This window comes from Amyelois transitella, chromosome 2 (genome assembly GCF_032362555.1).
Source record: "Amyelois transitella isolate CPQ chromosome 2, ilAmyTran1.1, whole genome shotgun sequence".
NCBI classification, from domain to species: domain Eukaryota; kingdom Metazoa; phylum Arthropoda; class Insecta; order Lepidoptera; family Pyralidae; genus Amyelois; species Amyelois transitella.
Window position 1 is genome coordinate 9,535,412 of NC_083505.1, and position 24,972 is coordinate 9,560,383.

General features: G+C 35.1%; 1 protein-coding gene across 1 annotated transcript in view; it reads right to left on the reverse strand.

Annotated features, from left to right (window-relative positions):
- Positions 1-24,972, reverse strand: part of LOC106143583 (hydrocephalus-inducing protein homolog) — a 36,781-nt gene that overhangs the window by 238 nt on the left and 11,571 nt on the right. Inside the window, 53 exon segments of the mRNA XM_060944900.1 lie at positions 266-446; positions 542-687; positions 925-1,146; positions 1,550-1,774; positions 2,042-2,209; positions 2,319-2,471; positions 2,724-2,862; positions 3,391-3,536; positions 3,734-3,866; positions 3,996-4,165; positions 4,287-4,467; positions 4,902-5,142; positions 5,305-5,492; positions 5,664-5,830; positions 6,197-6,418; positions 6,686-6,878; positions 7,098-7,390; positions 7,463-7,631; positions 8,281-8,473; positions 8,573-8,846; positions 9,152-9,262; positions 10,733-10,910; positions 11,157-11,266; positions 11,651-11,841; positions 12,058-12,221; positions 12,550-12,653; positions 12,731-12,873; positions 12,990-13,308; positions 13,642-13,890; positions 14,084-14,375; positions 14,524-14,700; positions 14,915-15,157; positions 15,414-15,613; positions 16,192-16,418; positions 16,496-16,664; positions 16,867-16,990; positions 18,312-18,443; positions 19,022-19,187; positions 19,264-19,393; positions 19,568-19,678; positions 20,353-20,607; positions 20,754-20,953; positions 21,437-21,508; positions 21,579-21,619; positions 21,696-21,857; positions 21,949-22,181; positions 22,350-22,537; positions 22,641-22,856; positions 22,985-23,125; positions 23,220-23,308; positions 23,563-23,625; positions 23,879-24,028; positions 24,733-24,950. Coding sequence (XP_060800883.1) covers positions 266-446; positions 542-687; positions 925-1,146; positions 1,550-1,774; positions 2,042-2,209; positions 2,319-2,471; positions 2,724-2,862; positions 3,391-3,536; positions 3,734-3,866; positions 3,996-4,165; positions 4,287-4,467; positions 4,902-5,142; positions 5,305-5,492; positions 5,664-5,830; positions 6,197-6,418; positions 6,686-6,878; positions 7,098-7,390; positions 7,463-7,631; positions 8,281-8,473; positions 8,573-8,846; positions 9,152-9,262; positions 10,733-10,910; positions 11,157-11,266; positions 11,651-11,841; positions 12,058-12,221; positions 12,550-12,653; positions 12,731-12,873; positions 12,990-13,308; positions 13,642-13,890; positions 14,084-14,375; positions 14,524-14,700; positions 14,915-15,157; positions 15,414-15,613; positions 16,192-16,418; positions 16,496-16,664; positions 16,867-16,990; positions 18,312-18,443; positions 19,022-19,187; positions 19,264-19,393; positions 19,568-19,678; positions 20,353-20,607; positions 20,754-20,953; positions 21,437-21,508; positions 21,579-21,619; positions 21,696-21,857; positions 21,949-22,181; positions 22,350-22,537; positions 22,641-22,856; positions 22,985-23,125; positions 23,220-23,308; positions 23,563-23,625; positions 23,879-24,028; positions 24,733-24,950 — 9,372 coding nt within the window.

Sequence of the window (24,972 nt, forward strand, 5' to 3'; positions counted from 1 at the left end):
CGTGATACGTAATAAGTGTGCTATATGATAGCATTTCTATATATTTGGTGCGTCTAATACTTAGTTGTAGAAGGTACATGCCTCAATGTAGCGATAACGTAACGGAAATAGTACAAATATACCTAGTTATTTCGTAATTCTACCTTTTCTATAACTAATTTAAATCTATATTTTCTGTGGCCAATAAGTAAGAAAATTCTCCTTATGAAGCATATTCGACGCATGACATCCAATGATAAATATTACATACCATTAAATGTCATACCTTTTTCGATTTAATTGTTTCGTACACCGTTTTCACGTAGAACTCATCTTGATCCACAGATATCTTAAACATCCTGACATCCTCAAATACATTTTTGAACTTTATTGTAGCGTATCCTCCAGCTTTGATTTCATAAGGACCTTGAGGCTTCGGATCAGTCGCTTTGCCCTTTATATTGAAACTGTAAAATGTAAATTTTATTGCATTTGTTGCGAAAATTCAGAAATAAGATAACTCTTACTTTCGATCGACCTAATTTGATCTAAATATACTTACACAAATTCTCCTGCGACTGGAGATTCAAAAGACAGTTTGCAATGCTGCACTCCATGCTGTGTCGGTTCAAACCACACCAAGAATTTTCCTTTCTCAAATGGTAACAGCGAATATTGCGGTTCTGCCAAAATACACGGATGTGAAGCCTGTAATCATATTATTCATTATGACAACGATAAGAAATTCATACATACTTGCACATAATCACGTCTTTGTCCATTAGGGGTAGATAGAGTCAAACATACTTTTAAAAAAAGACTGAATGAAAGGACACGTTTAATTTAATGATGGAATTGAGATTAAATAGTGATAGCAATGATTTTAAAAGTAAAATACTCGCATAAGTCAATGGGTGACAGTAAGAAAATAAAGAACATGCATACCGTAGTAATGAATTCTGTCTTAACATCTGTATTATTTTGAACCCTGAGTCGTATCGGAATGCAATTCCCTAGCTCTGTTATGTACTCCAAACTCTTCTCCTTGGCTGGCAAGCATTTTAACACCACCTTGTATATGTATGAACCGACCAAGGGATTGTTTATTTCTAAGTAATCTTCACTCTCTCCGACTACGAGAGGGTTAAAAGTCAGCACCAAAGTTGCCTAAAAATAAATAAATATATACGGGACAAATTACACTGATTGAGGTAGCCTCGAAGTAAGTTCGTGACTTGTGTTACGAGATACTAACTCAACGATACTATATTTTATAATAAATCTTATATATATAACATTCTCGTGTCACAATGTTTGTCTCCGTACTCCTCCGAAAATTTTGCATGCATATTCAGTAGGTCTGAGAATCGGCTAACATCTATTTTTCATACCCCTAAGTGTTAAGGGTTGTCCACACTTAATTTTTTTTTTCAACTACAAATTACTTAAAAGTTATTTATATGGCAAAACAACGTTTGCCGGGACAGCTAGTAAGTACTTATATAAATAAACATCCAAGACCCAGGCCAACACCGTCTCATGGCACTTTCACATATATCAAAAAGTTTACCTCTGAATTCCTCCCAATTTTTATTAATTCGGGGCAATTAAGTCTATCGCACCGCACTGAGAACATAGAATCTTCGCCAAGCGGGTTGCTCACGGTCAGCTCTTTACGGAAAATTTCCCGCGCCCGCGCCACGAAAGTTATAGTGTCCACAAGTGGGCTTGGCATCACCACCGCCGTGATGTTGTAATACTGGTACTCCCGCGTCTCTTCATTAATAAAAAATACCTGTTATAAAATAGACCGAATGAACATCTTTATACTAAAACCTTTTAACCCTTAGCAACCAATAAAGTACTTTATCAATGGCATTTAGCCTCATCCCATCGGAAGGCATTCATAGTAAATCAGGGACATCAAAAAAATATACCTAATTTAAAAATAAATCAACCCATTTCATTGTTAATCCAGAAAAAACTATTTTAGTTCAATATATCGATGTAAATAAAATCAATTCCTATTTGTATGATTTATTTTAGCTTTTTTTAAACTTACTTTTAGTTGCATCTCACACTCCTCGTAGCATACAAACTTTAAATGGCAAGTGGCGGCCGCCTCGCCCCAAACCTTGATAACATCCGGATGTAATATCTCAAAGTGCCCTTCAAACTTATCAGGTATAACTCTCAAAATTTCTGTGGACACTATATAAGTTTCTGGAAACTGCAAGAAAAGTGTAATTTGTAATTAAAACATGAAAGTTAGAATTATTGAATCTTTGGCTACCAATCTCGTACTTATAACGGAAGTGTGATGATGCAAATGAACAAACCTCTGTAATGTTGTATACAAGCAGGTCCTCTATATGGAAGTCCTTCGCAGGAACAGTGATAGTGAGTGTACCGTTAGGGTTCGGATGCTGCGCTACGCCCACCAAATTGACAAATAAAGCGCTCTCACCAAGAGGCGAGAATAACGCTTGGCACTAAAAACGAAAAGTATATCATAAATCCTTACATCACTAAGCATGTCTAGAGTAACTTAATAAACACAGGCTTAACTCCCACCATAATATAAAAAGCACAGCTTACAAAGTCACAAAGCTTAATAAAGCTTTTGTAAAAAAATGGATATGGAGACAAAGGACAAACAGAACTAAATAAGTACCTATGTACAATAGCACAGATTTTTTTCTAGCTTATCTATTGATAAATATTTATCTACAAATTAATCAAACCTCGTGTTTTCCTAAGGTCTTGGGCTTGAAACTGACGGGTATTTCAAATGTAGAATTAGGTTCAATGTTGAATTCACGAAGTATCTCGAATGGACCAGATCCAGACAATTCGCCCAATACAAGCCAGACATCATCAGAACTGTTAAATGTATGTATGTGTAAAGAGGGTATGGAAATAGTTTCGGCAGTCGCGATAAGATGCAGGCAGATCATCCGGTCCAGCTAGCGTTGCCAGGCGTCCGGATAAAGCCGGACATAGTTATGCTTTTTGATCGAATTTCCGGCCAAAATAAACGGCGTCCGTCTTGTCCAGCTTTTGTTAGGCTTTTTACATTTCGCAAACAAGCGAGCGCCGCCACCGCGCCGCCGAGCGCAGGCGACAAGAGTCCACTACCGATAATATACCCTATATTTTATTTTTAGCCAAATGTCCGGACAAACTGGCTGGTCTGTCCAGCTATTAGGTTTGGCTACCTGGCAACCCTAGGTCCAGCCAACTTGAAGGGGTCAAGTACTTTAATTAACTTAGTTACTTGTTCAACTGATATTTCTACAGAAGAAATATTAACACTCGCACTACTAGAGTCATCTCTGTCTGTTATAATTTAATCAACAATTAATCTATCCTTGATATGTTACATATTCGTAGATTAGGTCACAACGTTACCTATTGGTCACGCTCAGGTACTCAGTTTTGACTTCGCGAACGGGACACTCGAGATACAAGGTCTTGTTCTGAAAGTTGCCCATATCTACACACGTGGCGTACATGGCTAATTCAAGGGGATTGTAGTTGTCTAAATTGCAACTGGCCTGTAAATAAAAAAAAAATTTTGGGCCTAATGAATTGAGAGAAGTTCAGAAGCTGAAAAATCAATTTAGATACCTATTCACAAAAGAATAATGCCAATTGACAGAAGCGCAGTGGCATTCTTACGTTGTTCTTCTTTCCTTTCTTTTTTAATTATTTTTTTAGTTTTAATTATTGAAAAATCATAATATTTGCTTACCCACACTTTAATAAATGGATTGTGATTGAGTGGCCTAAATGCTATAGTGAAGGTGACATTTGTATGTGCGGCAATAGATCCCTGCATCGGGGATATCGTGAACTCATCCGATATCAACGGCTGCCAGCAAAACCTGTTAATGAAATGTATAACTAATGAAATATAACTAAGTATTGCTCAAAAAGATCGTAGAAAAATTATTGAAAAAATTCACAAATAGTTTGAATTGCAATTATGATTAGATCAAGCAAACCCAACTTACCTTGTGCCAAAATCACCTTTATTCATCAACATGACTTTGAGTATCTTACACCCGCGCTTGCGCACGCGGCCGAACTGCAGCGAATTCTGGCTGAAGCATAGGCACATGCCGGTGGCACTACCACTAATGCGCACTAGTGGTCTTTCGAACTCGAAAACTTTCATATTTAACTGTCAAGATAGTTACAACATTAGTTAAATAAAGTAAATCATTGTGATCAATATTATCTTTATACATTTAAGTAAACAAAAGATATTGATTTGCTTTCCAAATTGATAAATAATAATATACCTGAACATTAAGGTCACTTATCATCCCGTTAGGTTTAAACTGTATCTTCAGTGGCACTTTTCTGTATGGCAATATTCTACACTTATTAGGTACAACTTTTAGGGACGACAAGGCATTCTGGATGTCCATTGCTATTTGTTCACGTATTTTGTCTTCTTTGTAAGTTTGCAACATTTTAACCCTAAAACGATATTCCTTCTTTATTTCTACAAATATTAATACTGAAACTGTCCTTATTATAACAGTTTTTTCAAAAGCACTGTTTCAAAATAAGAAGCTTCTCTGGTTGTATGGTCATCATGAGAAAAGTTACTTCGTAGGTAAATTTTTCTAACTGCTCTAGGAATCTTTCTACAAATATTTCAATTATTCTAGCAGCAACCACACAGATGCGAAACAAGACTTAAAAATGATGGCCTCTCTTTCTTCTGTTCCTTTTTATCAAAGGGAGACCAGCTTATAAAACAATTGTTTGTATCCATTAATTTCCCATTGGTTACAATCCATACACTCTTTTTTCGCTACATCCCTCGTTAATGCTACATCCACATTATTATGCTATTTTAAAGCCTTTCTGAATATTATGTATGATCTGTAAATTTATATTCTTCTCACCTCGAAGGCCCCGCATCAGGTTGTGTAGTCGCACTAGGGCTGAGACACACGCTGGTCGCTTCGGACTGGTCGGTGTCTTCGATCACTGGGTACATATCTCTAAATATAAAAGTGGCTTCGATCGGGACTTTGCTATGGTTCATAACCTCAATAGTCCTTATTATCTTCTCCCCTACTTTCACCGGTCCCAAGTTGAAACTTTTTTGGCAACCTTCGTAGAGGTCGAATAGAAGTGGAATACCTTGAAGTTTATTAATTATTATTATTACAAATATTGGTTTAAGTTTTAAGTATATTTACTTGACGTACCTTATTAATCTATGGTAAATTTTATTTTCAATTAAATTAATGAGCTGAATGTAATAATTTAATAGGTATGATCTCAAACTTCCAAAAAGCTAACCTTCCCCTTTAATTGAAACAATTTCTTCACAAAGTGAGTTAACCCAGAATTGCAACTTAAACTCGTATTCTTTAACTTGCTTCGGTCGGAAGTAAACTGGAATCTTTACACGTTTACCGGGAGGGATGTCTGGTAATTCATGGAAATCGACGAATAACTCTGGTATAGTTGCAAAATTTAAACTGAAACTGAAAAAAAGAGACGCGAAGATGATTAGGACAATACCGAGTCATCATCACACTATTAGATTATCCTTCTAACTTAGGTCCGTCCACCTTTTGTAGTACAGTTTCTACACTTTATGTACATTATAGGAATAAAAAAGTTGTATTAAATTGATATTACTTATCTATACATACATTACAGGAACAGTGTCATCATTGACAAAAGCTAAATTTTTCTTATAAGTGGCATCCGGTGCGTTGACAATACATTTCCCGAAGTCAATATCCATGCATGTGAAGTGATATAGCGGTTTTTTAATAATTGCGTAAAGATAAATATTGTATTCAGGGCCATCCGATATCTGGAAGAAAACAGGGGCATTTATATGTAACTTTACTTAGCGTGTCGTTGACTCTTGCAGATCATATTTGTAAGAACCCTGTTGCCAACAATATTAGAAGCTATAATAATAAAAATATAGAATTGAGTCTTCAGGTGGTAGAACCTATAACGTAAGCTAGGTGTAGTGTGTAATCACATTTGGGTGTAAAAAGTACACACTCAGAGACACCTCCCACAATTTCCAAAGAAGTGTTCAAAACCAATATTAGGATAACCCGCCATCAAACACGTTACTTCTAGAACTGAACCCCTTAAATTTATGTATAGTTAAGAATTCACAGAGTAGCAAACAATATAATGTATCAAAATATTCAGCATAACTTACACTAAGCGTGACTGGGAAAGCCTGCACGGGCACTTGAATGAGCGTGAAGTAGAGCGTGCACTCAGTCTCGTTGCCGGGCGCCACGTGCCCGCTCTGTGGCTCCACCGTCACCGTCAGGTACTTCTTTACCTTGCTGCAATTGTAGGTCCAGTCGAAGAAGAACGTCGCAGATCCATCGTTGCGGATTTTGAATGGTATTGTCCGTTGATAGGTCGACGCCGTCTGCAGAAATGACCGAATTTATACGTATATATATTGAGAAAATTTGCACAGCCTAATAATTTGAGTAAAGGTGAATATACCGCAATACTACTTATGTATGAGTTATGGTTTCTTTGTATACCTACAAAAGACGTTTGTAGGTGCTTTGCCCCCGTCACAGTTTCCACTGTGATATCTTATCATATTTTTGGGTGTGTTGATGGATAAATTAAATACCATTTTTTTAATAAACAGATTTGAATAAAAATATTGATGTAAGAAATGTACCTCATCCAAATGAATATTAGTAATAACTTCATGGTTTAGGATATGCTCATTCCCGATTATATAGTATGATACTTTCGGTTTAATAGAAAAACTCAATGCGTTAACACACAGCGTCAAATACTTCACCATATAGCATACACTACAAAATATCTTAAAAGAGAGCGGACCGTCCTCAATTGGAGTGTAACTTATTCTGAAATTCAAAGGTAAAATGTATAAAACAGAAAGCTTGACAGATTGACATATCAGCATATAGCCTAATCCGCTGTGATATGAAGTTTGGCATGTAGGTTCCTTATTTGGGATAAGGATGCACTAAAAGAGAATTTTCCGAAATTCCTAAGAAATATTTCATTATACGAGGACATATTTCAGTGATAAGAATGTGTTAAGGTTGTACTCGTACACTTACTTAATGGGAGTCTCGGATCGAGGTTTCAACATTCCTTGTTCCGGTTCAACTATGACCGGTGTTTTGCCCGACTCGTTACATAATGAGTTGCCCTTGAATTCAAACTTTAGGCCTTCTTCTTCGTTGTTCTTTATTTTTACGACGTGGTGAACGGTGAACCCGACTAATGAATTTTTTATAACTAAGATCGTAGGTACAAACACAACATCTGGTTCTCTTACTACTCCCACAACTAATAAGTTGATTGTTAGGTTGTAAACTGGTATTTTGAACTTCCATTGGGATTCATAAACCTGTAATCAGATCAGTAAAAAACTTTTGATAATACTATTTTTTGAATTCATGAGTGTGACAATATATCTTACCCCAGGCGCTGTGGGAGAGAAAGTAAAGGTGACTTCTGTGGAAGTACCACCTTCGACATAACCCTTCAATGTATCGCAATGAACTGGAATCAGTTCCGGCTTGTCCAGCAACACCATCTCGAATATAAACTCGTATGCTTCGCTTGTGGGATTTACCACATTGAACGACCTGAAAATTTAACCAAACATACATAAGTCGCGCGCAATATTATAGATAAAGTGACTATTAACTGAATGACGCATTTTAAAGCTCGGTACCTGTGGCATATGAAAATACATACATTCATAAGTGTACGTCCCGTGTTACCCTTTTGGGGTAGACAGAGCCATCAGTCTCGAGAAGACTGAAAGGCCACGTTTGGCTGTATGGCTATTAGCCACTATTTGAATCCCAATTAAATCATTACATTACATTAAATTGAGATTAAATTATTACATGTAATTGAGATTAAATCATTACATTTAATTGAGATTATATCATTACATTTAATTGAGATTAAATCATTACATTTAATTGTGATTCAAATAGTGACAGGTTGCTAGCCCATGGTCTACAAGAACCCCACGTTTATAAGCCTAACCCTTAGTCGCCTTTTCAATATCTATGAAAAGCTAGGGAATGGTTCTATTCTGTAAGTCTGCTTCCAGTACAGCCACAAGGCATATGAAAAATTACACAAGGATATAATGTAAAAATAAGAACTAATTTCCACGCGCTACAATGTTTTTAACTGAGGGTCCTAATATTACCCATTTAGCTTTCATATTTTAACAAACATGACATAATATGAACCTACTTTAATTTGATAAATATTTACTTTTTGTAGCAGCCATTCCCTAAAACGTTGAACTCCAATACGCTCATATGTTTTGGTAACGCAAGACCGCCGGTAACTTTTCTTCGTCCTGATGTCAAATAATCACTTTCTGGCAAATCGAGGTGGCAGTAAGGTATCAATGATTGTGCTGATATTTTACAAGACGCATTCTGATCATACGGATCCAAATTATCTGAAGAAATATAAAAAAAATAATATGCAAATCTTTAATTAAATAATTACACATATAAGTTTATGTTTACCACATAATATCATAAAATTCATTGTTTACCAATCATGCTTAATAATCGAACTTGATAAAAGAAGGCATCTTGCGGAGCAAATGTAACTTTAAAAGTTTGACTTTGGTTGGGTTTTAGGCACGTTTTATCAGGAGTTATTTCAAACGGTAAATCTATTTCAAACCAAGTGTCCACACTTTCTCTTCCATTGCTACCGCTGAATAAAGTTACTTTACTTGGAGCTGGAATTAAAACAATAAGCTTGTATCGTTTATACTTTGACTGTCAAGTTATGATACAATTCTCGTGTTATCTTACCCTTTTCTGTTTGCGATACTGGCATAGTATTATCATCCATTTTGGCATTATCCTCGTCAATTTTTCCTTCATCCTGGTTGGAACCCTCACGTTCGACATTATCTTCCCTGTGGCTACCATCCGATGCATTTTCTTCAGTATTTGCCTTTATTTTACCTTTCTTCTTAGTTTTCTGTAAATAACTTACTTTACATACAAACGCCTTGCAACTTACGAGTATAGCTTAGCTTATCTAGGATATTCATTATAATTACTAACAATACATTTGGAAACACATAATTTTAATATCTAAAGACTTATATAATGTTTACCTTTTCACATTTGTCTATCCTTAATGGAAATTCATCATCAATGACAAAGCTCCAAGTACATTTCAATGGTACATTGCCTGTGTTTTTCATGTTGAACGTGAATGTTCTCGTCTGTGTAGAATACAGTTTGGTATTTGTCAGTTTTAGTTTTTAATAATAAAATAGTCCAAGTAAGCTCTCAGCTTTTTTTCTTTTATAACATATATAAAGTCAAGGTATTTGTATTTCGGTAGTAAAGATTGACTTGAAAAATTTAAAAGCAAATAAATATTAACCCTTTCCATGCGGCTGGCGTATTATCACGTATAACTAAAAACCGTTGGCCACACGGTGGGCGTATTATTGCGTCCAAAACAATTCCTTGTGTTAAACGATTAGACCAATATGAAAGTTGGTTCCCCTGTACTGTAGTTATAAACTCAACAACCTTACGTGAAACGGTGGAAAAATACTTACTTATTATTATGTAGATACGAGTGCATGGTTTACGCCGATAGTGTTGTAAGCTTTTTATATAAAAAGTCTAATAAAAGGAGAATAATATAATTGGTAAGTTTATTACTTATAATTCTTAATAATGTGTTTTACCTCGACGATAATATTTTTAAAGATAAATCTTCAGATGAGACTCAAATTGACGAGCATGAACCATATTCGCAACCAAATTTTATCGACGATGATGAGATGTCGCAAAGTATTTTATCTAGAAAACTAGGAAGAAACAATGAAATTTCTCCCGAAACTTTTGACGAGGTCAAAGAATCTCAAGTATTTAAGATACCGCAACGAATTTTACAAAATAAAGTGAAATGTTATGATGACTCTCCAAATCCGATAACACCATGTCCAATAAAAACACGATACAATGTACAAGATATGTCAACTAGCCAGTTACTTATTGTACCCTCATAAATTAAATTTTAAGCTACCCTCGTTACATTTTATTATAACCATAGATTTTTTTTTAAAAGCATGATAAAATAATATAAAAAAATGTAAAATGAGTATGTAAAAAACTGAGTGTTAATTTGCTTATATGCTTGCTCATACCCAGTTGCCCAAAAAATTATTATGATTAATAAAAATTTGATTTCAATTTACTACATATTTCAGTTTTTTATAAAAAAAATATATATGCAAGTAATTTTATATAAATATTTGATATTCTTTTTGTATTTTTGCAGCAAATGTTCATTATTCTTAATCATAATTCAATTTTGCTCATTTCTGCTTATAAAGACGTTATTGTTTCAAGGTATGGCAACACCAAAATTGTCTATATAATTTTGAAAACGAAATAATACGCCATCCGCGTCTAGCGAAAGAAATTACAGAACGCAATAATACGCCTTCCGTACAGTAGAACCAGTTTTGTTAAGACGTAATATCTCGCCCATCGTTTTATAGAAGGGCCTTAATACAAAACCGCCCGTACAGAGACAGCGAAATTGAAATAATGCTTCCGCATGGAAAGGGTTAAACCTTCCAGTCTTAGAAGCCAGTAAGAGTACTTACAATGCGTCGGCGTTGCAACATTTCGCCTAACTTACTTTACAAATTGTAAAATATCTGGTGAGATACCTGATAAACAAATGTGTCTTTCAAAGATTTCTCTTCTGGTAGAGTACACGAGTATTTACTATACTCTGTTACCGCAGAGAAGACGATGATCATATGAATCACTCCCAACATATCTTCAGGCAAAGGCTGGTTCTGCTCTTCAATCAGCGTCTCACATCTTTCATTTAAGCACGCATCTCTAAACATTAATGCGGTAATAATATATATTGGGCGTATTCAAATTAGAGTAATATAAAATATATTTTTGATAAGAAAATGATCAAAAATACACTTAATTAACCAGCGGAAACTGAACAGTATTTTTATATGCAATGTTATGGCTGCATATTCAAGAATCATCATCATCCTGAAGTTAGTTTTGGTTGCGTCTTCATCTGTTTCATTCGTACTAACAATAATAAAAAAAGTTTTGTAAGTTCCATACCTGTCATGGTTAAATACTGTAACGACTTGACGATTGTCCCAGCTGGTCGACTTGAAATCAAAACTTAGGGAGTCGTAACTGATTGCGGTCAGTGAGCAATGCAGTAGTTGCTGAAAGAAGCATTTATAAATTATAAATAAACATCCGCTGAAGTCGATAATTACCAGACTATCTTCTCAAGTTATATAAACTTCATGATCTATGTACTTATAAAAACACCACCTTCTCTTCTTTTGTAGTTACCAACTTTCTAATTTATTTATCAAATCTTCTACACCTGCGCTTTGGAAGCGGTAGACTTAAGTTATGTTGACGACAAAAAGTGTTACATTGTACGAGTATCAAATTTGGACAATAAATCTATTTTATTTCATTCGGGATAAAAATACGTAAAAATTATTCTTGTCTGCTATTAAAAGAAGTTTAATACTACTTTAAATATTAGGATAAGAAATATAATGATATTATTAACTCTTTTAAATATATTTAGGTACCTTCTTTACAGAAACCGGTTGAACCGAGAGAAACATGATTTCCATATCCTTTTCTTCACCTGGCAAAATATATCCCATGGACGGTTTAACACAAACGTGATCCACCTCTTGCCATTCGAATTTATATACTTTGTCAGAATTGTTTATCAAGATGATATTCCTCTTTTCCATTACTGACAGCTCACATCCACCTGTTATTGTTTAAAAATGGTGCCTATTTATTTATATTAAATGTGTATGTTATACATACATACATAAAACCACGCCTCTTTCCCGGAGGGATAGACAAAGACCACATCTTTTTACTCGCCAAGATCCCTGAATACTTTTTCGCTGTATCCACGTTCATAATTTTTTTTAATGAAGCTTCGTAGTTTGTTATATAGTTGATAATTTGAATTTCATACCAAAATCTAAAACATATTTCAATTCGTTGCTCTCGAAACTGGTTGAATGGGACCCCATTGTGCGCCTACTTCTCTTTGGTTCCATTGGATTGGATTTTCGTTTGACGAGAGGTGCGCTTTTACTCTTCTTTCTACTATCGACAGTAGATACAGTTGACATGGTTCTGTTGCAATGATAAAATGGTCATGTTAATAGGTTTGATTTTAATCGTACATGTATTAATTTTTTTTTAATATATATTAATTATGAAATTATTGCAAATAAATATTGCGCTGTAATGTAATATACTTAGGTAATACTGCTTCCCTTCGTCTGACCCCCAATTATTTTTGAAAGAGGAGGGTTAAGTTGATGGCTACGAAAAATTTACTTATAACTCTTACTTTACCTACGAGAGCGAATGTTACCTGTAGTCAGATACCTGTTAAGCTTACCGAACTTATAAATCAACTTTCTACCCTTGGTGAATAATAAAATATTAAAATGAATACCCTTCTGCAGAAGATCGATAAGCTTCTAAATCTGTATCCATTGGAAGCATTTCGAGGCCTATAATGATGACGTCTTCTATAAAAGCTTCACCTTCACAAGAAACCTTAAAGATAAGAACAAGATATTAAAACTAATGTAGTTCCACTTAAGTCTATATTAAAAAAAATCTTGTAATTTCACCTCAAAGTGTTCGTAAGGGTTATTGAGTATATGCAGTTTCACGTCACAAGAACTCCTTCCTTTCTTAATCGGACTGTAAAACATTTTCAAAGTAGCTATTTCACGAGGACTGATTATTATTTTGATATTTGTACTGTATTCCGCTAAAATAAAAAAGGATTTAAGTAAGTAAATGCTTTATTGTTCACTAATATATATGTATATATATACAAAAATAAAACAATAGTTTATTTGTTTTTATTTTATATATCATAATTACCATTATTGCAGGAAACAAGCATGTGACTTGAATCCGGCGCGGGAGTCAGCCAAAAGATTGGCCTTGACTCGTATGGCAACTGATATACTTTCGCCACTACAGTACTCTTTGCTGAACTAACATTTTTAAAGCGTATAACATTATTGCTCATTGAGCCCAAACATGTGACAGGAAATTTTAAAAGGTGCACTTTATGTCTCATAGGTGGAGAAACCATTTGTATTCTCGGTATTACTCCTTCGCCAATGAGACATATTTTGAATGACTGTTCTTGATTATCAAGCAATTTCAATCTTATATCGAGGACAGCCCGGTATTCCTTAAAGAAATATTAAACAACACGTACATAATTAGGTTTGACGCAAAAAATTAAAGAAATAGTTGATTAAGCAAGTATACAAAGAGAGTGTAAATAGAAATATAGGAGTGGGAAAGCCTAGACGAACGTACCTTGATCAAATTAAGGACGACATGGCAAAGTTAGGCTGAGTCAGGAGTACTCGAAACCGCTGAGCTTGCATGAAATGAGTTATGAATGTGGATAAACATACTCGTACATATGCATATGCAGAGAGCGTGGCAAGCGTCTCCGGGAAAAAGTCATTATTTTATGTATTTATTAAATAATTTGTAATAAAGGAATTGAATTTACCTGCAAAGCCCTTGGGTAAAATATGACACCTAAAGTTTTGTGAAGCAGAGGTTCAATATGCGTTTCATATTTATCTAGGTAAAATATGTCTTGGTTGGAATTGGTTTGGTAACTCAATTTCATAGTTAGGGCACAGGCCACCAATCCATTATTGTAGAGGTCTATCGCCGCTGTGTAGCTCGTATTGACGGTCACACAGAAGAAATGCAGCGTTACAGAATCTTCCACGAAGACACAATGAGGTGACGACTAAAATGTCATAACAATATTTACAGCATATGTTAATAAATCACCTCACATCACAGGCATTTCGTTTGTAAGCCAAAAATTTTTTGTCTCAAAATTTGCTAGTCATCAATATTGTGTAGTTCATATATTCATACTTTTATTATTATACAAAATTACTTATGTACATTCCTTTTCAAACTGAATGAAAACTAACCTCAGGAACTTTATATTCGGACAAATTTTTGACAATTAAGTGTTCCCTGAACGTTGTTTCCAAATTCCAAAAATCTAAGGTGGGCATAGCACCGGTCCCTACAAGTCTCAAGGGAACCCCTTGGGCTTCCGCCGGACAAGTGTCGCTGATGATAAAGTTGATAGTCTCCTCGAAAGTCCTGGCAGCTGTGGCCAAGAACTGGATGTGAAGAGTACGACTCGTACCAGGCGCCAAGAGATTGTCTTCGTTCAATATTATAAAGTTACCGCATTTCAATGGTGGTACTTTCAGTCTGTAAAAATATTCGTACATTAAAGTAAAATTTATATTAAATCAAACCGGGAATGACTGATTTTTAAAGCCAATAAATACGTGTCACTAAAATATAGGTCAAAACTTTTCTGAAAAATATTATTATAATAAAGTCGAATGTGGCTCACTTATTATCTTTTATCTTTATTTGCTGCTCGGAAGGATCCACTCGGTATTGCTCTGGCAGAACAATGTCGTAAGTTACTGGACACTTGCTTGTATTGTTAATTATAACATCTCTTATAACCCCACTGCCCACGGCTATTATGTGGAAGTTGAGTTCTCCCAGCGGGAAAAGAGTGAACCTTAAATAATGAAGAAGGGTTAGAATCAATTTTACATGACACATAACTCTTTACTGAAAAGCTGACAGGTAACGTACAGCAGCAGTACCTGACATGTGAGGTCTATATATGTTGTTTTTATGGGGAATAATAAGAGATTTTTCTTTTTAGCGAGCTATACTTCGGCATTGATTGATGCATTGTTTTAATTACTACTTTAATATCACAAACTTACGTATTATAAAAGGAGGCAATAGTAACGTATATTGGGAACTTGGCAACTACTACTTGATTCTTGCTGCCGTCGAGTAAAGTGCAGATGTACACGGGCACATTGGCCAGATTCATCGAGGTCGTAGGTGTGCATTCGAAGTCGATGGATACTAGCTTTAGGGTGGCGGGAATCATTCCGCTTTCGGGGATCGCTTCGAAAGACCGCAGTAGAGAAGGCTCCGGGAAATTCTTTACTTTTTTTAATCTGTGGGTAAATTCAATTTTAAAATTGGATTCCATAATTATAATTGCAAATATTGTTTTGCTTTTCATAAAATGGTGGTCTGAATCCGTGGTCACACACACGATATCTTTTTCTGGTAATTTATTCGGAAAAGTTAAAAGCTGGCAGATTTTTTTTTAAATTTCGGTTGTTAAAAAAGCCAGTAACTTTTATCTCCCCTAAAATTAAAATAACTATTAGTTCGAAATATAAAATCTAAAACATTTTATGCACTTACTTAAAATAAATATTGTATTTTCCTCTATTCAATAAATAAAGCTCGCGAATGACTGTGGAATTAACTTTCACATTGCCGTAATTGAGGTACATCTCGGTAGGGTTCTCGTAGGCGCACTCCACCATGACGTCATAGCATTCAGCCGACAGATACAAATTCTCAGTTATCATGGGTGAGCCGCGCCCTTCCGCATCATAAATCTACAACGTTAGAAAAAGCGCACTCTTCGTCAATTTAAAACCTCCAACCAAAAACTTTAGGTTAGGAGGCTACTCCTAGCGTGTCGGTCGGAAGGAACATTAAATAAAAAATCAATTTCGGTCCAATATGTGTGTATATTTCAGAAGAGCTAAGCTGACTGATGTAAACCATAATATCGACATGTAGCATGTATGTAACTTGAAGACAGAAAACATGCATTTATTATTGTGTTAGTAGTCTGTCTACAGCCAGAGGTTCATGAAGAAAGAAGCCTGAAGAAACTAATAGTGTTAGTCTAATAGTGTTAGTGTGTTCGGGGAATTGCTGTGCCCGCTCGATAACGTTTATCTCGCCGGGGCTTGCTTCAAATACAGTCAACTCTCTTGTTTCATTTGCACAACCTACACTCCTGTATCTTGACGGCCCCAGGCTATGCCGCGTCGCGACAACTGCAAAAATATTCAATTAACCAAGAAATTTTAACTTATCAAGGTTTCGTCATTTAGGCTACAGAAAAATCCCAAAAAGTATTCACAAACAATATTGAACAAAATAAATGAGAATAAGTTTTACATACGTCAATTGTGAGAATTTTGTTTGAAATTATTCCAACGTTGCAAGCGATGTAGGTCACCGGGACTACTTGGTTATTGTGTCTCGGCACAATTCCCGACGTGCAAGCTATTATGAAATCACTAATAAACTCTGTGGCATTACGTATCTTCCACATAATAGGTAGAATAGAGTCATTCTTAACTATAAATCTATCATCTTCTCGTCGGTATAGTAATAGTTTTCCATACTCTATAAAATAAAAAAAAAATTGTCATTGTTTATTTTTTCAGTTTATATTTATTTTAAAGTGCGATTTCAATACGCACCAATGGTTTTAGTGATTGGTAAAATCTCCACAATCGGCACCACTCCGCTACACTTGATGTTCACAGTAACAAGTTCTGGGTTGTCCTTGATACAAAACAGTAATACAACATTATGGACTCCCACTTCCGCTGGAGCTGCTGATATTGTCAGCTTTCCTCGACATCCCGGCTAGAGTAATTGCAAAAATCTTATTTTATATGGTGGATCAAAATCATGAAGTATTTTTCACTATTACATTCCCAAGCCCGAACATTTATTGAGTTAAAACTGCCTTAGTTGTTGTTTAATAAAAGGTTTCGAAATCTCTTTAACAATACATATTTATGGTGATTTAAGAAAATTACGTGATTTACTAAATCGAAATTATTACCTCAAGCCTTAAGAAGTCTTTGTCAATTTGAAACACTGTAGTATCTTCAAGGAATTCTATATGGACATCTGCTCTTATAAGTGATGAATTTTTTAAATCAATTTTATACTCTTCTTCGTATATTCTAAAGAAAACAATAGCAATATACTCGTTGTACAACTTTTATTTTTAACCATGAACGCAGGTGCTTATTATATAATATATTACACTAGCTGTTGCCCGCGACTTCGTCCGCGTAATGTTCGAGTTGAATCTTAATCATACAGTCAGATACAGACAGACAGACAAAAAATGTAAAATCAAAATTCTCTATCCGTTTCAGTCAAAATATTAAATGTACAGACAAAATATTTTCACCGTTTTATTATATGTAGTAATTTGATTTTCAATTTTTTTAAATAAAATACTCAAACAACAAAAAAAAAATATTTTAAATAAAAAAAAATATCTTGTTTTTGTTGGTACTCGAACTGGGACCGTCAACTTCACAGTCTCACGCGCTAACCACTGGACCATCGAAGCCGTTGCGGTGGTGTCGAAATTAAAGTAGACTACATACATATATGTCACGGTCACGTCTATATCCCTTGCGGGGTAGACAGAGTCAACAGGCTTGAAAAGACTGAATGGCCACGTTCAGCTATTTGGCTTAATGATAGAATTAAGATTCAAATAGTGATAGGTTGCTAGCCCATCCTACCTATCCCACCTATCCCTTAGTCGCCTTTCACTTATATTTATATGTTATAGGTATTATGCTCGTACAATGATAAATGACTTTGAATTTTAAGTTTCGTAACTTATTTGCAGGCAAACTCATGCCTTGGATTCATTCAAATGTCGATAACTTTTTTTTTAGTGAACCGATTTTGATGAACATACATACATACATATGGTCACGTCTATATCCCTTGCGGGGTAGACAGAGCCAACAGTCTTGAAAAGACTGAATGACCACGTTCAGCTATTTGGCTTAATGATAGAACTGAGATTCAAATAGTGACAGGTTGCTAGCCCATCGCCTAAAAGAGGAATCCTAAGTTTATAAGCAAACTTATAAACATAGGATCAAACTTGATGAAACAAACTTTAAATGTTATTCTAAGTCAAAACAAAGCAATTGGTGAAAGATTCAAGTAAATCGGTTCAGTACTTTCGGAGATAATCGTGATCATATATACAGACAGACAGACAGACAAGAAATTCAGAAAAAATATTTTTGCTCTCTATTATTCATTCTAAGTGTCCCTCTATCCATTTCAGTCAAAAATACTAAATGTACAGACAAAATATTTTTACTATTTTATTATATGTATAGATTATGCACCAATTACAATATAAATAATAATAATATATTATACAATAAAATACATTGTGTTTGTCTTAGTTATAAACAAGGGTTCCTCGAAGGCTACAGAACCGTAAAATAAAATATATTGCCTTACCTATTACCACCGATAAATATTGGACCAAATTCAAATAATTTAAGATCGTCTAAATATGTTAATTTGTAAACGTTTTCCTCGACAGTTCTCCTAACAAAGTTTTCGAACATTTTCTTTGGACGGCTGTCAAGCCTAAAGTTGAAACAGAACATTTTATTAAAGTGAATTATAAAATCGAAAAACTAGCGTTTTCGGAATAAACATTGAACAATACTACAAAGTTGGTGAGTCGCTGGTCGAATTGGTAAGGTGTCCGGTTAAAATGCGTAATACGCAGAAAGACACAGGTTCGAATCCTACCTCGGCCTTGTACCAATGACTATTTTCAAAGTTAGTTTAAAAACTAACCGATGCTCTTACGTTGAGGAAAAACATCGTTAGGAAACCTGCACATTCAGGCAACTTTATATGTAACCATGATCGATCCAATACGGGTTAGGTTTTCCTTCAAAGGTTGCGGAGGTCAGATTGGAATCGCTTCGTGAAAAACCTGACTCCCCCTATCCAGGATCCATGGTCAAAGGCATACCACGGGCATCTTTCCAGAGTGGTGAAGATGCAACAGGAACTAAAACAGGAGAAAGAAGACTACAAAATACAAAATTTGCCATCCAAGTAAATTCAACTTTAAGATTCTATCTCAAATGTTATTTATAAGTTGGAACATTCCATCTGCCACTCCTTTATACATCATAGCAGTAAAATGTTACCTGGGCAAGTCGCAAATTCCTGAGACATTGATATCAACTCTTGAATTTGGCCAGCCACTAACTTCCACAAACCGTTTGACACTAAAATGACCCTCAGTTTGAGGACTAAACGCATATTTACATCGTACAAGATCACCGGGTTGTAACACCAAACGTCCTCCAGTGGCTAAAAAATAATGTATGATTTTTTCTGGTAGATTTTAGAAATACACACGCGTTATGATGTATGAAAAAATACTAACTTGAAATAGATTTGACGCTACGTAATGGTAGAGGATAAGGCAATTCAATTTCACCTTCCCCTTCTTCGCCATAAACTTTTTCAATAGAAGCTGAAGGGATTTGACTGGTGGATGTTTGAGAAGATGTCATCTGTAAAATCCAGTGTCTTCTTAATTGTTATAAATTTTATAGGTTAAGCTATATGTGCCCAAACAAAATTTACAGATTAATGAGAAGTGACAAGGTAATACGAGTATGTCAGTATATATATATAGTATATAGGTATTTTATTTAAATTACAATCAAAATTTACAAATGAGTTACCTTTTTCCCACATACGCAATGCCATTTGGATAATATATTTACAACATTTTCTTGATTTGTATCATCTAACAAATTCAAATCAGTGAGCTGGTTACATTCGCATTTTTTCAGCTTTAAAATAAACAAAATATTACTTTACCCAACTGTCCAACAAGTGCTATTATTTACATATGTTCTTGCTTTTAGGACACAGTTGTTTCTAAGCAACTTAAATTATTTGCTCTGTTATTGTAATGCCATAAATTTTATTTACGCCATTCAGATGCTATTTTGAACAGTTGCCATTAAAATTTTAAGTTTACATCAGATGGCAAGTGTGATAGTGATATTGAAAGGAGAGTGAACGCGGGTAACATGGTGAATGGAGCTTTGCATGCCTTTATGAGCAGTCAGAAACTATCCAAAAAGGCTCGACTGGCTGTGCATAGGGGCGTGTTGGTCCCTACATTAATGTATGGGAGAGAAAGCTGGGTATGGCAAAAGAAGCACGAAAGCAGAATAAATGCAGTGGAAATGAGAGCGTTAAGGAGTATTATGGGTGTGAAATTGAGTGACCGGATAAGGAACAGCATGATAAGGGAATGTTGTGATGTGAAAGAAGATGTAGTTACAGGAATAGAAAAGGGTATGTTGAGATGAGATATCTATAAACCGAAGTATGCAGAGATCGTGGCAAGTGGAAAGAGGTAGTCTCTGCCTACCCCTCCGGGAAAGAGGCGTGATTTTATGTATGTGTATGTATGTATGCCATTAAAATTATGTTTACGTAATATGACATATTTTACCGGCGGCTCGTCCAAATAACGCCATTTCAGGGGCTTTTCATGGTTGATGACAGGAAATGTCTTTGGCAGAAGAACTGTATATTCTTTCCTTTTCTCTGGACATTTCAAAATGTCACATTCTTCTTCTTCCTCTAAAGCTTCCTTGACCACAAGCGAATTTGCCAAGCTTTTTACTAAAGCCATTTTATATCGTAAGCATGGACACGTAATTAGGGTCAATGGGAATCCGCGGTCCGAAATGCTTATATCAGACATCTAAAAAATTATTTATACATTATGTTATGTCAAGCAATTACAACCAGCCCATGGTGTTGAACAAATCACGATAACGTATATCGATATCCTAGAATATCGTTAAGGGAAGAAAGTTGTAATAAAATTTATGGTCATTATGCATCTACCTGAAGTTGCAGATCTGATTTCTTTTTAGATTTCTTTTGTGCTGCTCCTACAACTTGTCCATTAAGTCCAATGAGTGGCGTGCCCATCTCCCCTTCGTCGATAATCCAATTGTTGGCTATATTAATTAACTGCTCATACGTTATTTTGGTATATTCATTGTATTTCGCATTCATAACATTGTATTCTGTGGAAGGTTTTGCTAAAACACCACATATATAATTTTAAAGAACAAAACATGCATTCCATCTACATATTATTTCGATATTTTACGTGTGTGCAAAGACCTAACCTAAGCGTAGCCTTGGAACCGGTCATTGGAACACGCTGGACACAAGCTGCTTCCAAACTGTGGTCACCTTATAGCTAAGATCATAATATAAACCAGGACAATATGGATTTCCATGAAGGCATTTATATGGTTACATGAATTTGAATCGACTGATAGTACCAATATAAAAGGACTTTGACTGTATTCATTCTCGCATGTTACCTTTAGTGTGATCAAATTAAGGACGTCCTGGTAAAGGGTCAGGTCTAAAATACCCGAAACCGCCGAGCTTGCATGAAGAGAGTTATGAATGTAGATGAAGCGAAGGAAGTATACAGAGATCGTGGCAAGTGGAAAGAGGTAGTCTCTGCCTACCCCGCCGAGAAAGAGGCGTGATTTTATGTATGTATGTACCTTTAGTGTCATCCTTTTTTATTTTTTTCTTTGACTCTGACGTGTCAATATTCAACATTGATTTACTGAATTCTGTCGGAATAAAAGTACACGGTAAATAGTGTGACAATTAACTACGTACATTGCAAAATTTTATAAGAACATTTTATACCTTTTTCTTTCTTAGCTGCATCGTAGGCATACCTAATTAAACCAAAAATATTTATTACTAAACGATTTAAAATCGGTTACTTAGTATAAAATTTGCAATAATACTTGCCCATATTTATCAAATAATTTTTTTCTTCTCTCTTCCAATCCATAGGTTATATAAATTCCTCTTAACTCTGGACTTGCATTTTTGTATTCTTGTTCATCCATTTCTTCAAATGAATTAATGATTTCTTGAATTTCTGTTTCATCATAGACTTTGAAATTCATTCTGTAATAGGGTTTTGTAAAAAAATCTAATAATTAATAAGTAACTAAAATAACATAATCGGTCTGTTTTTTAGGGCAATTGAATATCTTACTCGTCCAACATTTCATTTTCTTTAATAGATTCTTCATATGCTTGTGCCCATTTACTGAAATCGGACTGACATAGAATAAGATGTATGTTTCTTATATTACTTTTGCACTTCAGGACTAATGTCAGAGTTAAAGCAGGGCTCTTTAATATTATACTCTTCAATGAGTCAAGTACAAGACCACGATTGAATTTCGGAAGATTGAAGTAATCCATAAGAAGTTCTTGAATTAAATCCTGTAAAAATGGCAGTAATTGTTGACTTTAGATCACATATTAAATAACTTAGTGTGTATACATAACATAATACATATAACTATTTCACCTATTCGTAAGCATTTCAAGCATTAAAAGCGATAGAAGTCTCATATTCATGAATAATTTTCATAAATAAACCGTTAATACCAAGTTAAATAAAGTTGTAGAACCAACTGCCCCTAAAGCGGTATGGGAACCGAGTGACGAAGAGGGGGCCTTTTCCTTTTTCTTATCACTTGCTTTAGATCGGGGCGTTCCAATATTTTTGTTATTGGCCAAATATTCAATTTTCTTATATATTACTTGAAATTCGTCTTCTGTTTCATCTATTATGTCTGAAATTTATTACACTATCAAATAACTAGAGATTTAAGTAAATTTACAATGTAGATAAAACGACTTTTTAATATTTTCGAAATATAATAATTTTTATGATACCTTCTTCGGGATCTTCATTTCCATCGGACTGGGAATCGGATTTAGTCATGGGTTGAGATCTGGACATTTGATAGAGCTCGTTGATAGTACTTAGTATCAACATCTTGGCCGCACACTTGCATTCGCACAAGGCTTCCACTATGCAATTATCTATATTCACTGTTGATATCTTCAGCTCCTTGCCGATAGAATACGCCATTTCTTGACACTGAACTTCTATATATTAACATGATAATTTAGTAGTTATTCATGAAATAGGATTGAATTCGTATAATATTCTAATGTATCTAATTGTGTAAAAAAATCGTCACTCACTTTACTGAAATGTAATACATTGTTCAAACCTTCACATGGTGATCCATGGACGAAGACAAGTAGTCCTTTAGACCTTTTATCCATCTCCGAATCAGATGAGAAGTGATCAAACACGTGCAGACACTCCTTCAAAGGATCCACTTCATTTTCTCGCAGAGTTTTTATTTCATCTAGAATTCGATTTAAAAAAAACCATACACACAATTTATAGTTACATATATTACTAGAATGTGGTTTGTTTAAAAGTAAATGATGTTATTCCACCTGCAATGATTTCCGCTTCCGTTCTAAACTTCCTCGGTGATACTGTCGTTCCCGTCGATTTTGGAGCATTCTTCGGACTCTTTGTTTTTCTAAAATACGTTTAGCTTTTAAACCAATGAATCTCAAAAATCTACCCACTACAAGTTTGAACAATACTTGAATAAATAATAAAAAGTTCAACTAAGCCGAAAAAAGTATACTTTTTGTCCTTAGTAAAAAAGGCCTCAAACTTTCCATTGTTACCATTGTGCGTAATTTTCACACTTCACTTGCCATGCAACATAAATGTATGTAAACTTGAGTTATACGAGTATGTATTTTGAAATAAAATATTCAAACTTACTTCGTCATAGGGGATGACTTTGCAGATAGCGCCTTTAGCGCTGCAGCTTCTTCTTCCTTGGCTCTAATTAACATAAATATCTCATTTAATGAAAGCATAAACAATAATAACTCACTACAATAATAGTTTAGTTCGAAAATTAAAGTGGTTGTATAGACGTATTTTGTGCGAAATAAAATCAGTTTGAAGCTGAACTTCGAGTGATTTTACGTTCGTGAGCTTTTAAAGTATGCATAAGATTCAATGGCCACTATAACGTAAGCATAAGTATTTTTCTTTATCTGAAATAAAAATTTAATAATTATATTAAGCTTACTTTGCTATTGTCGTTGTAAACTTTTTGTAAAATCCGACTATCTCTGGTGGGAGGTCGTTTCCTGGTTTGATGGCAGGCACTAACATTTCTTCTGGCTTATTGTAGTATCTATAAAGTAATTGAAAGATTTCTTCTTCTTCTTTCCATTTCCTGAAAAATATCATTTTTACAATAATCCTCTGTGTAACCATACTGTCCTGTTAGTAGTTCAAAGGTTTCAACAACTATATGATGAATGTACCTCTAATCAAAATATTTGGTGTGATGTGATTTCCACAGGCCATTCCATTTCCGACATAGAGCACAAAACATGCCCAAACACAAACTTAAGATATGACTATTTCACAAGCCACCAGATATTTTGGTGCTAAGAAATCCACACATACTTTACACTCAACAAATGTATCTTCCATCATTTTTTTCAATTGCTTACTCAACAGTTCGGGCGATTATAAGTGCAATTAGGAACGAGCACGGGTTCACGCGCTCCTCACACTAAGTACTTAGTCATTTAGAGTTACTGTCATTTTTTATAAATTACACACTTAAATTAGGACCAATCACGTGTTTTTCGGTGTTATACCTTGCGCGAACATAGGGATACTCGTTCTACTAGGGTTCGGGTTTAGTCATGGTACAGACAAGACAATGGATCCATTGTAGGTTAGGTTTACCTGCAGAGGTTGCGGAGGTCAGATGGGAGTCACTTCGGTTAAAAACTCTAACAATCTAGGCTCCATGGTCAAAGGCATACCCCGGGCTCCTCTCCAGAGAGGTGAATATGCAACCGGGACTAAAGCCACGAGGAAGACAGACAAAACAATGAATCTTCCACTATTTCCTCAATCACTTACTCATCGGTATGGGCAATTATAAGTTCAATAGGGAAAGGGCACGGGTTGGTCAGTCCGAAGTAAATCTCGGTGGTCTCCGCCCAGGGCAGCGTCGGCGGAAAGCTCAGGTTGGGGCCAATCACGTGCACTTGCGGCAGTATACCTCGCCCGAACACGGGGATAGTCATTCTATTTGGATTCATGTGGAATCTGAATATAAGCATGCCTTCGTACATCATCTGTTGGTTTAAAAGCAGTTTA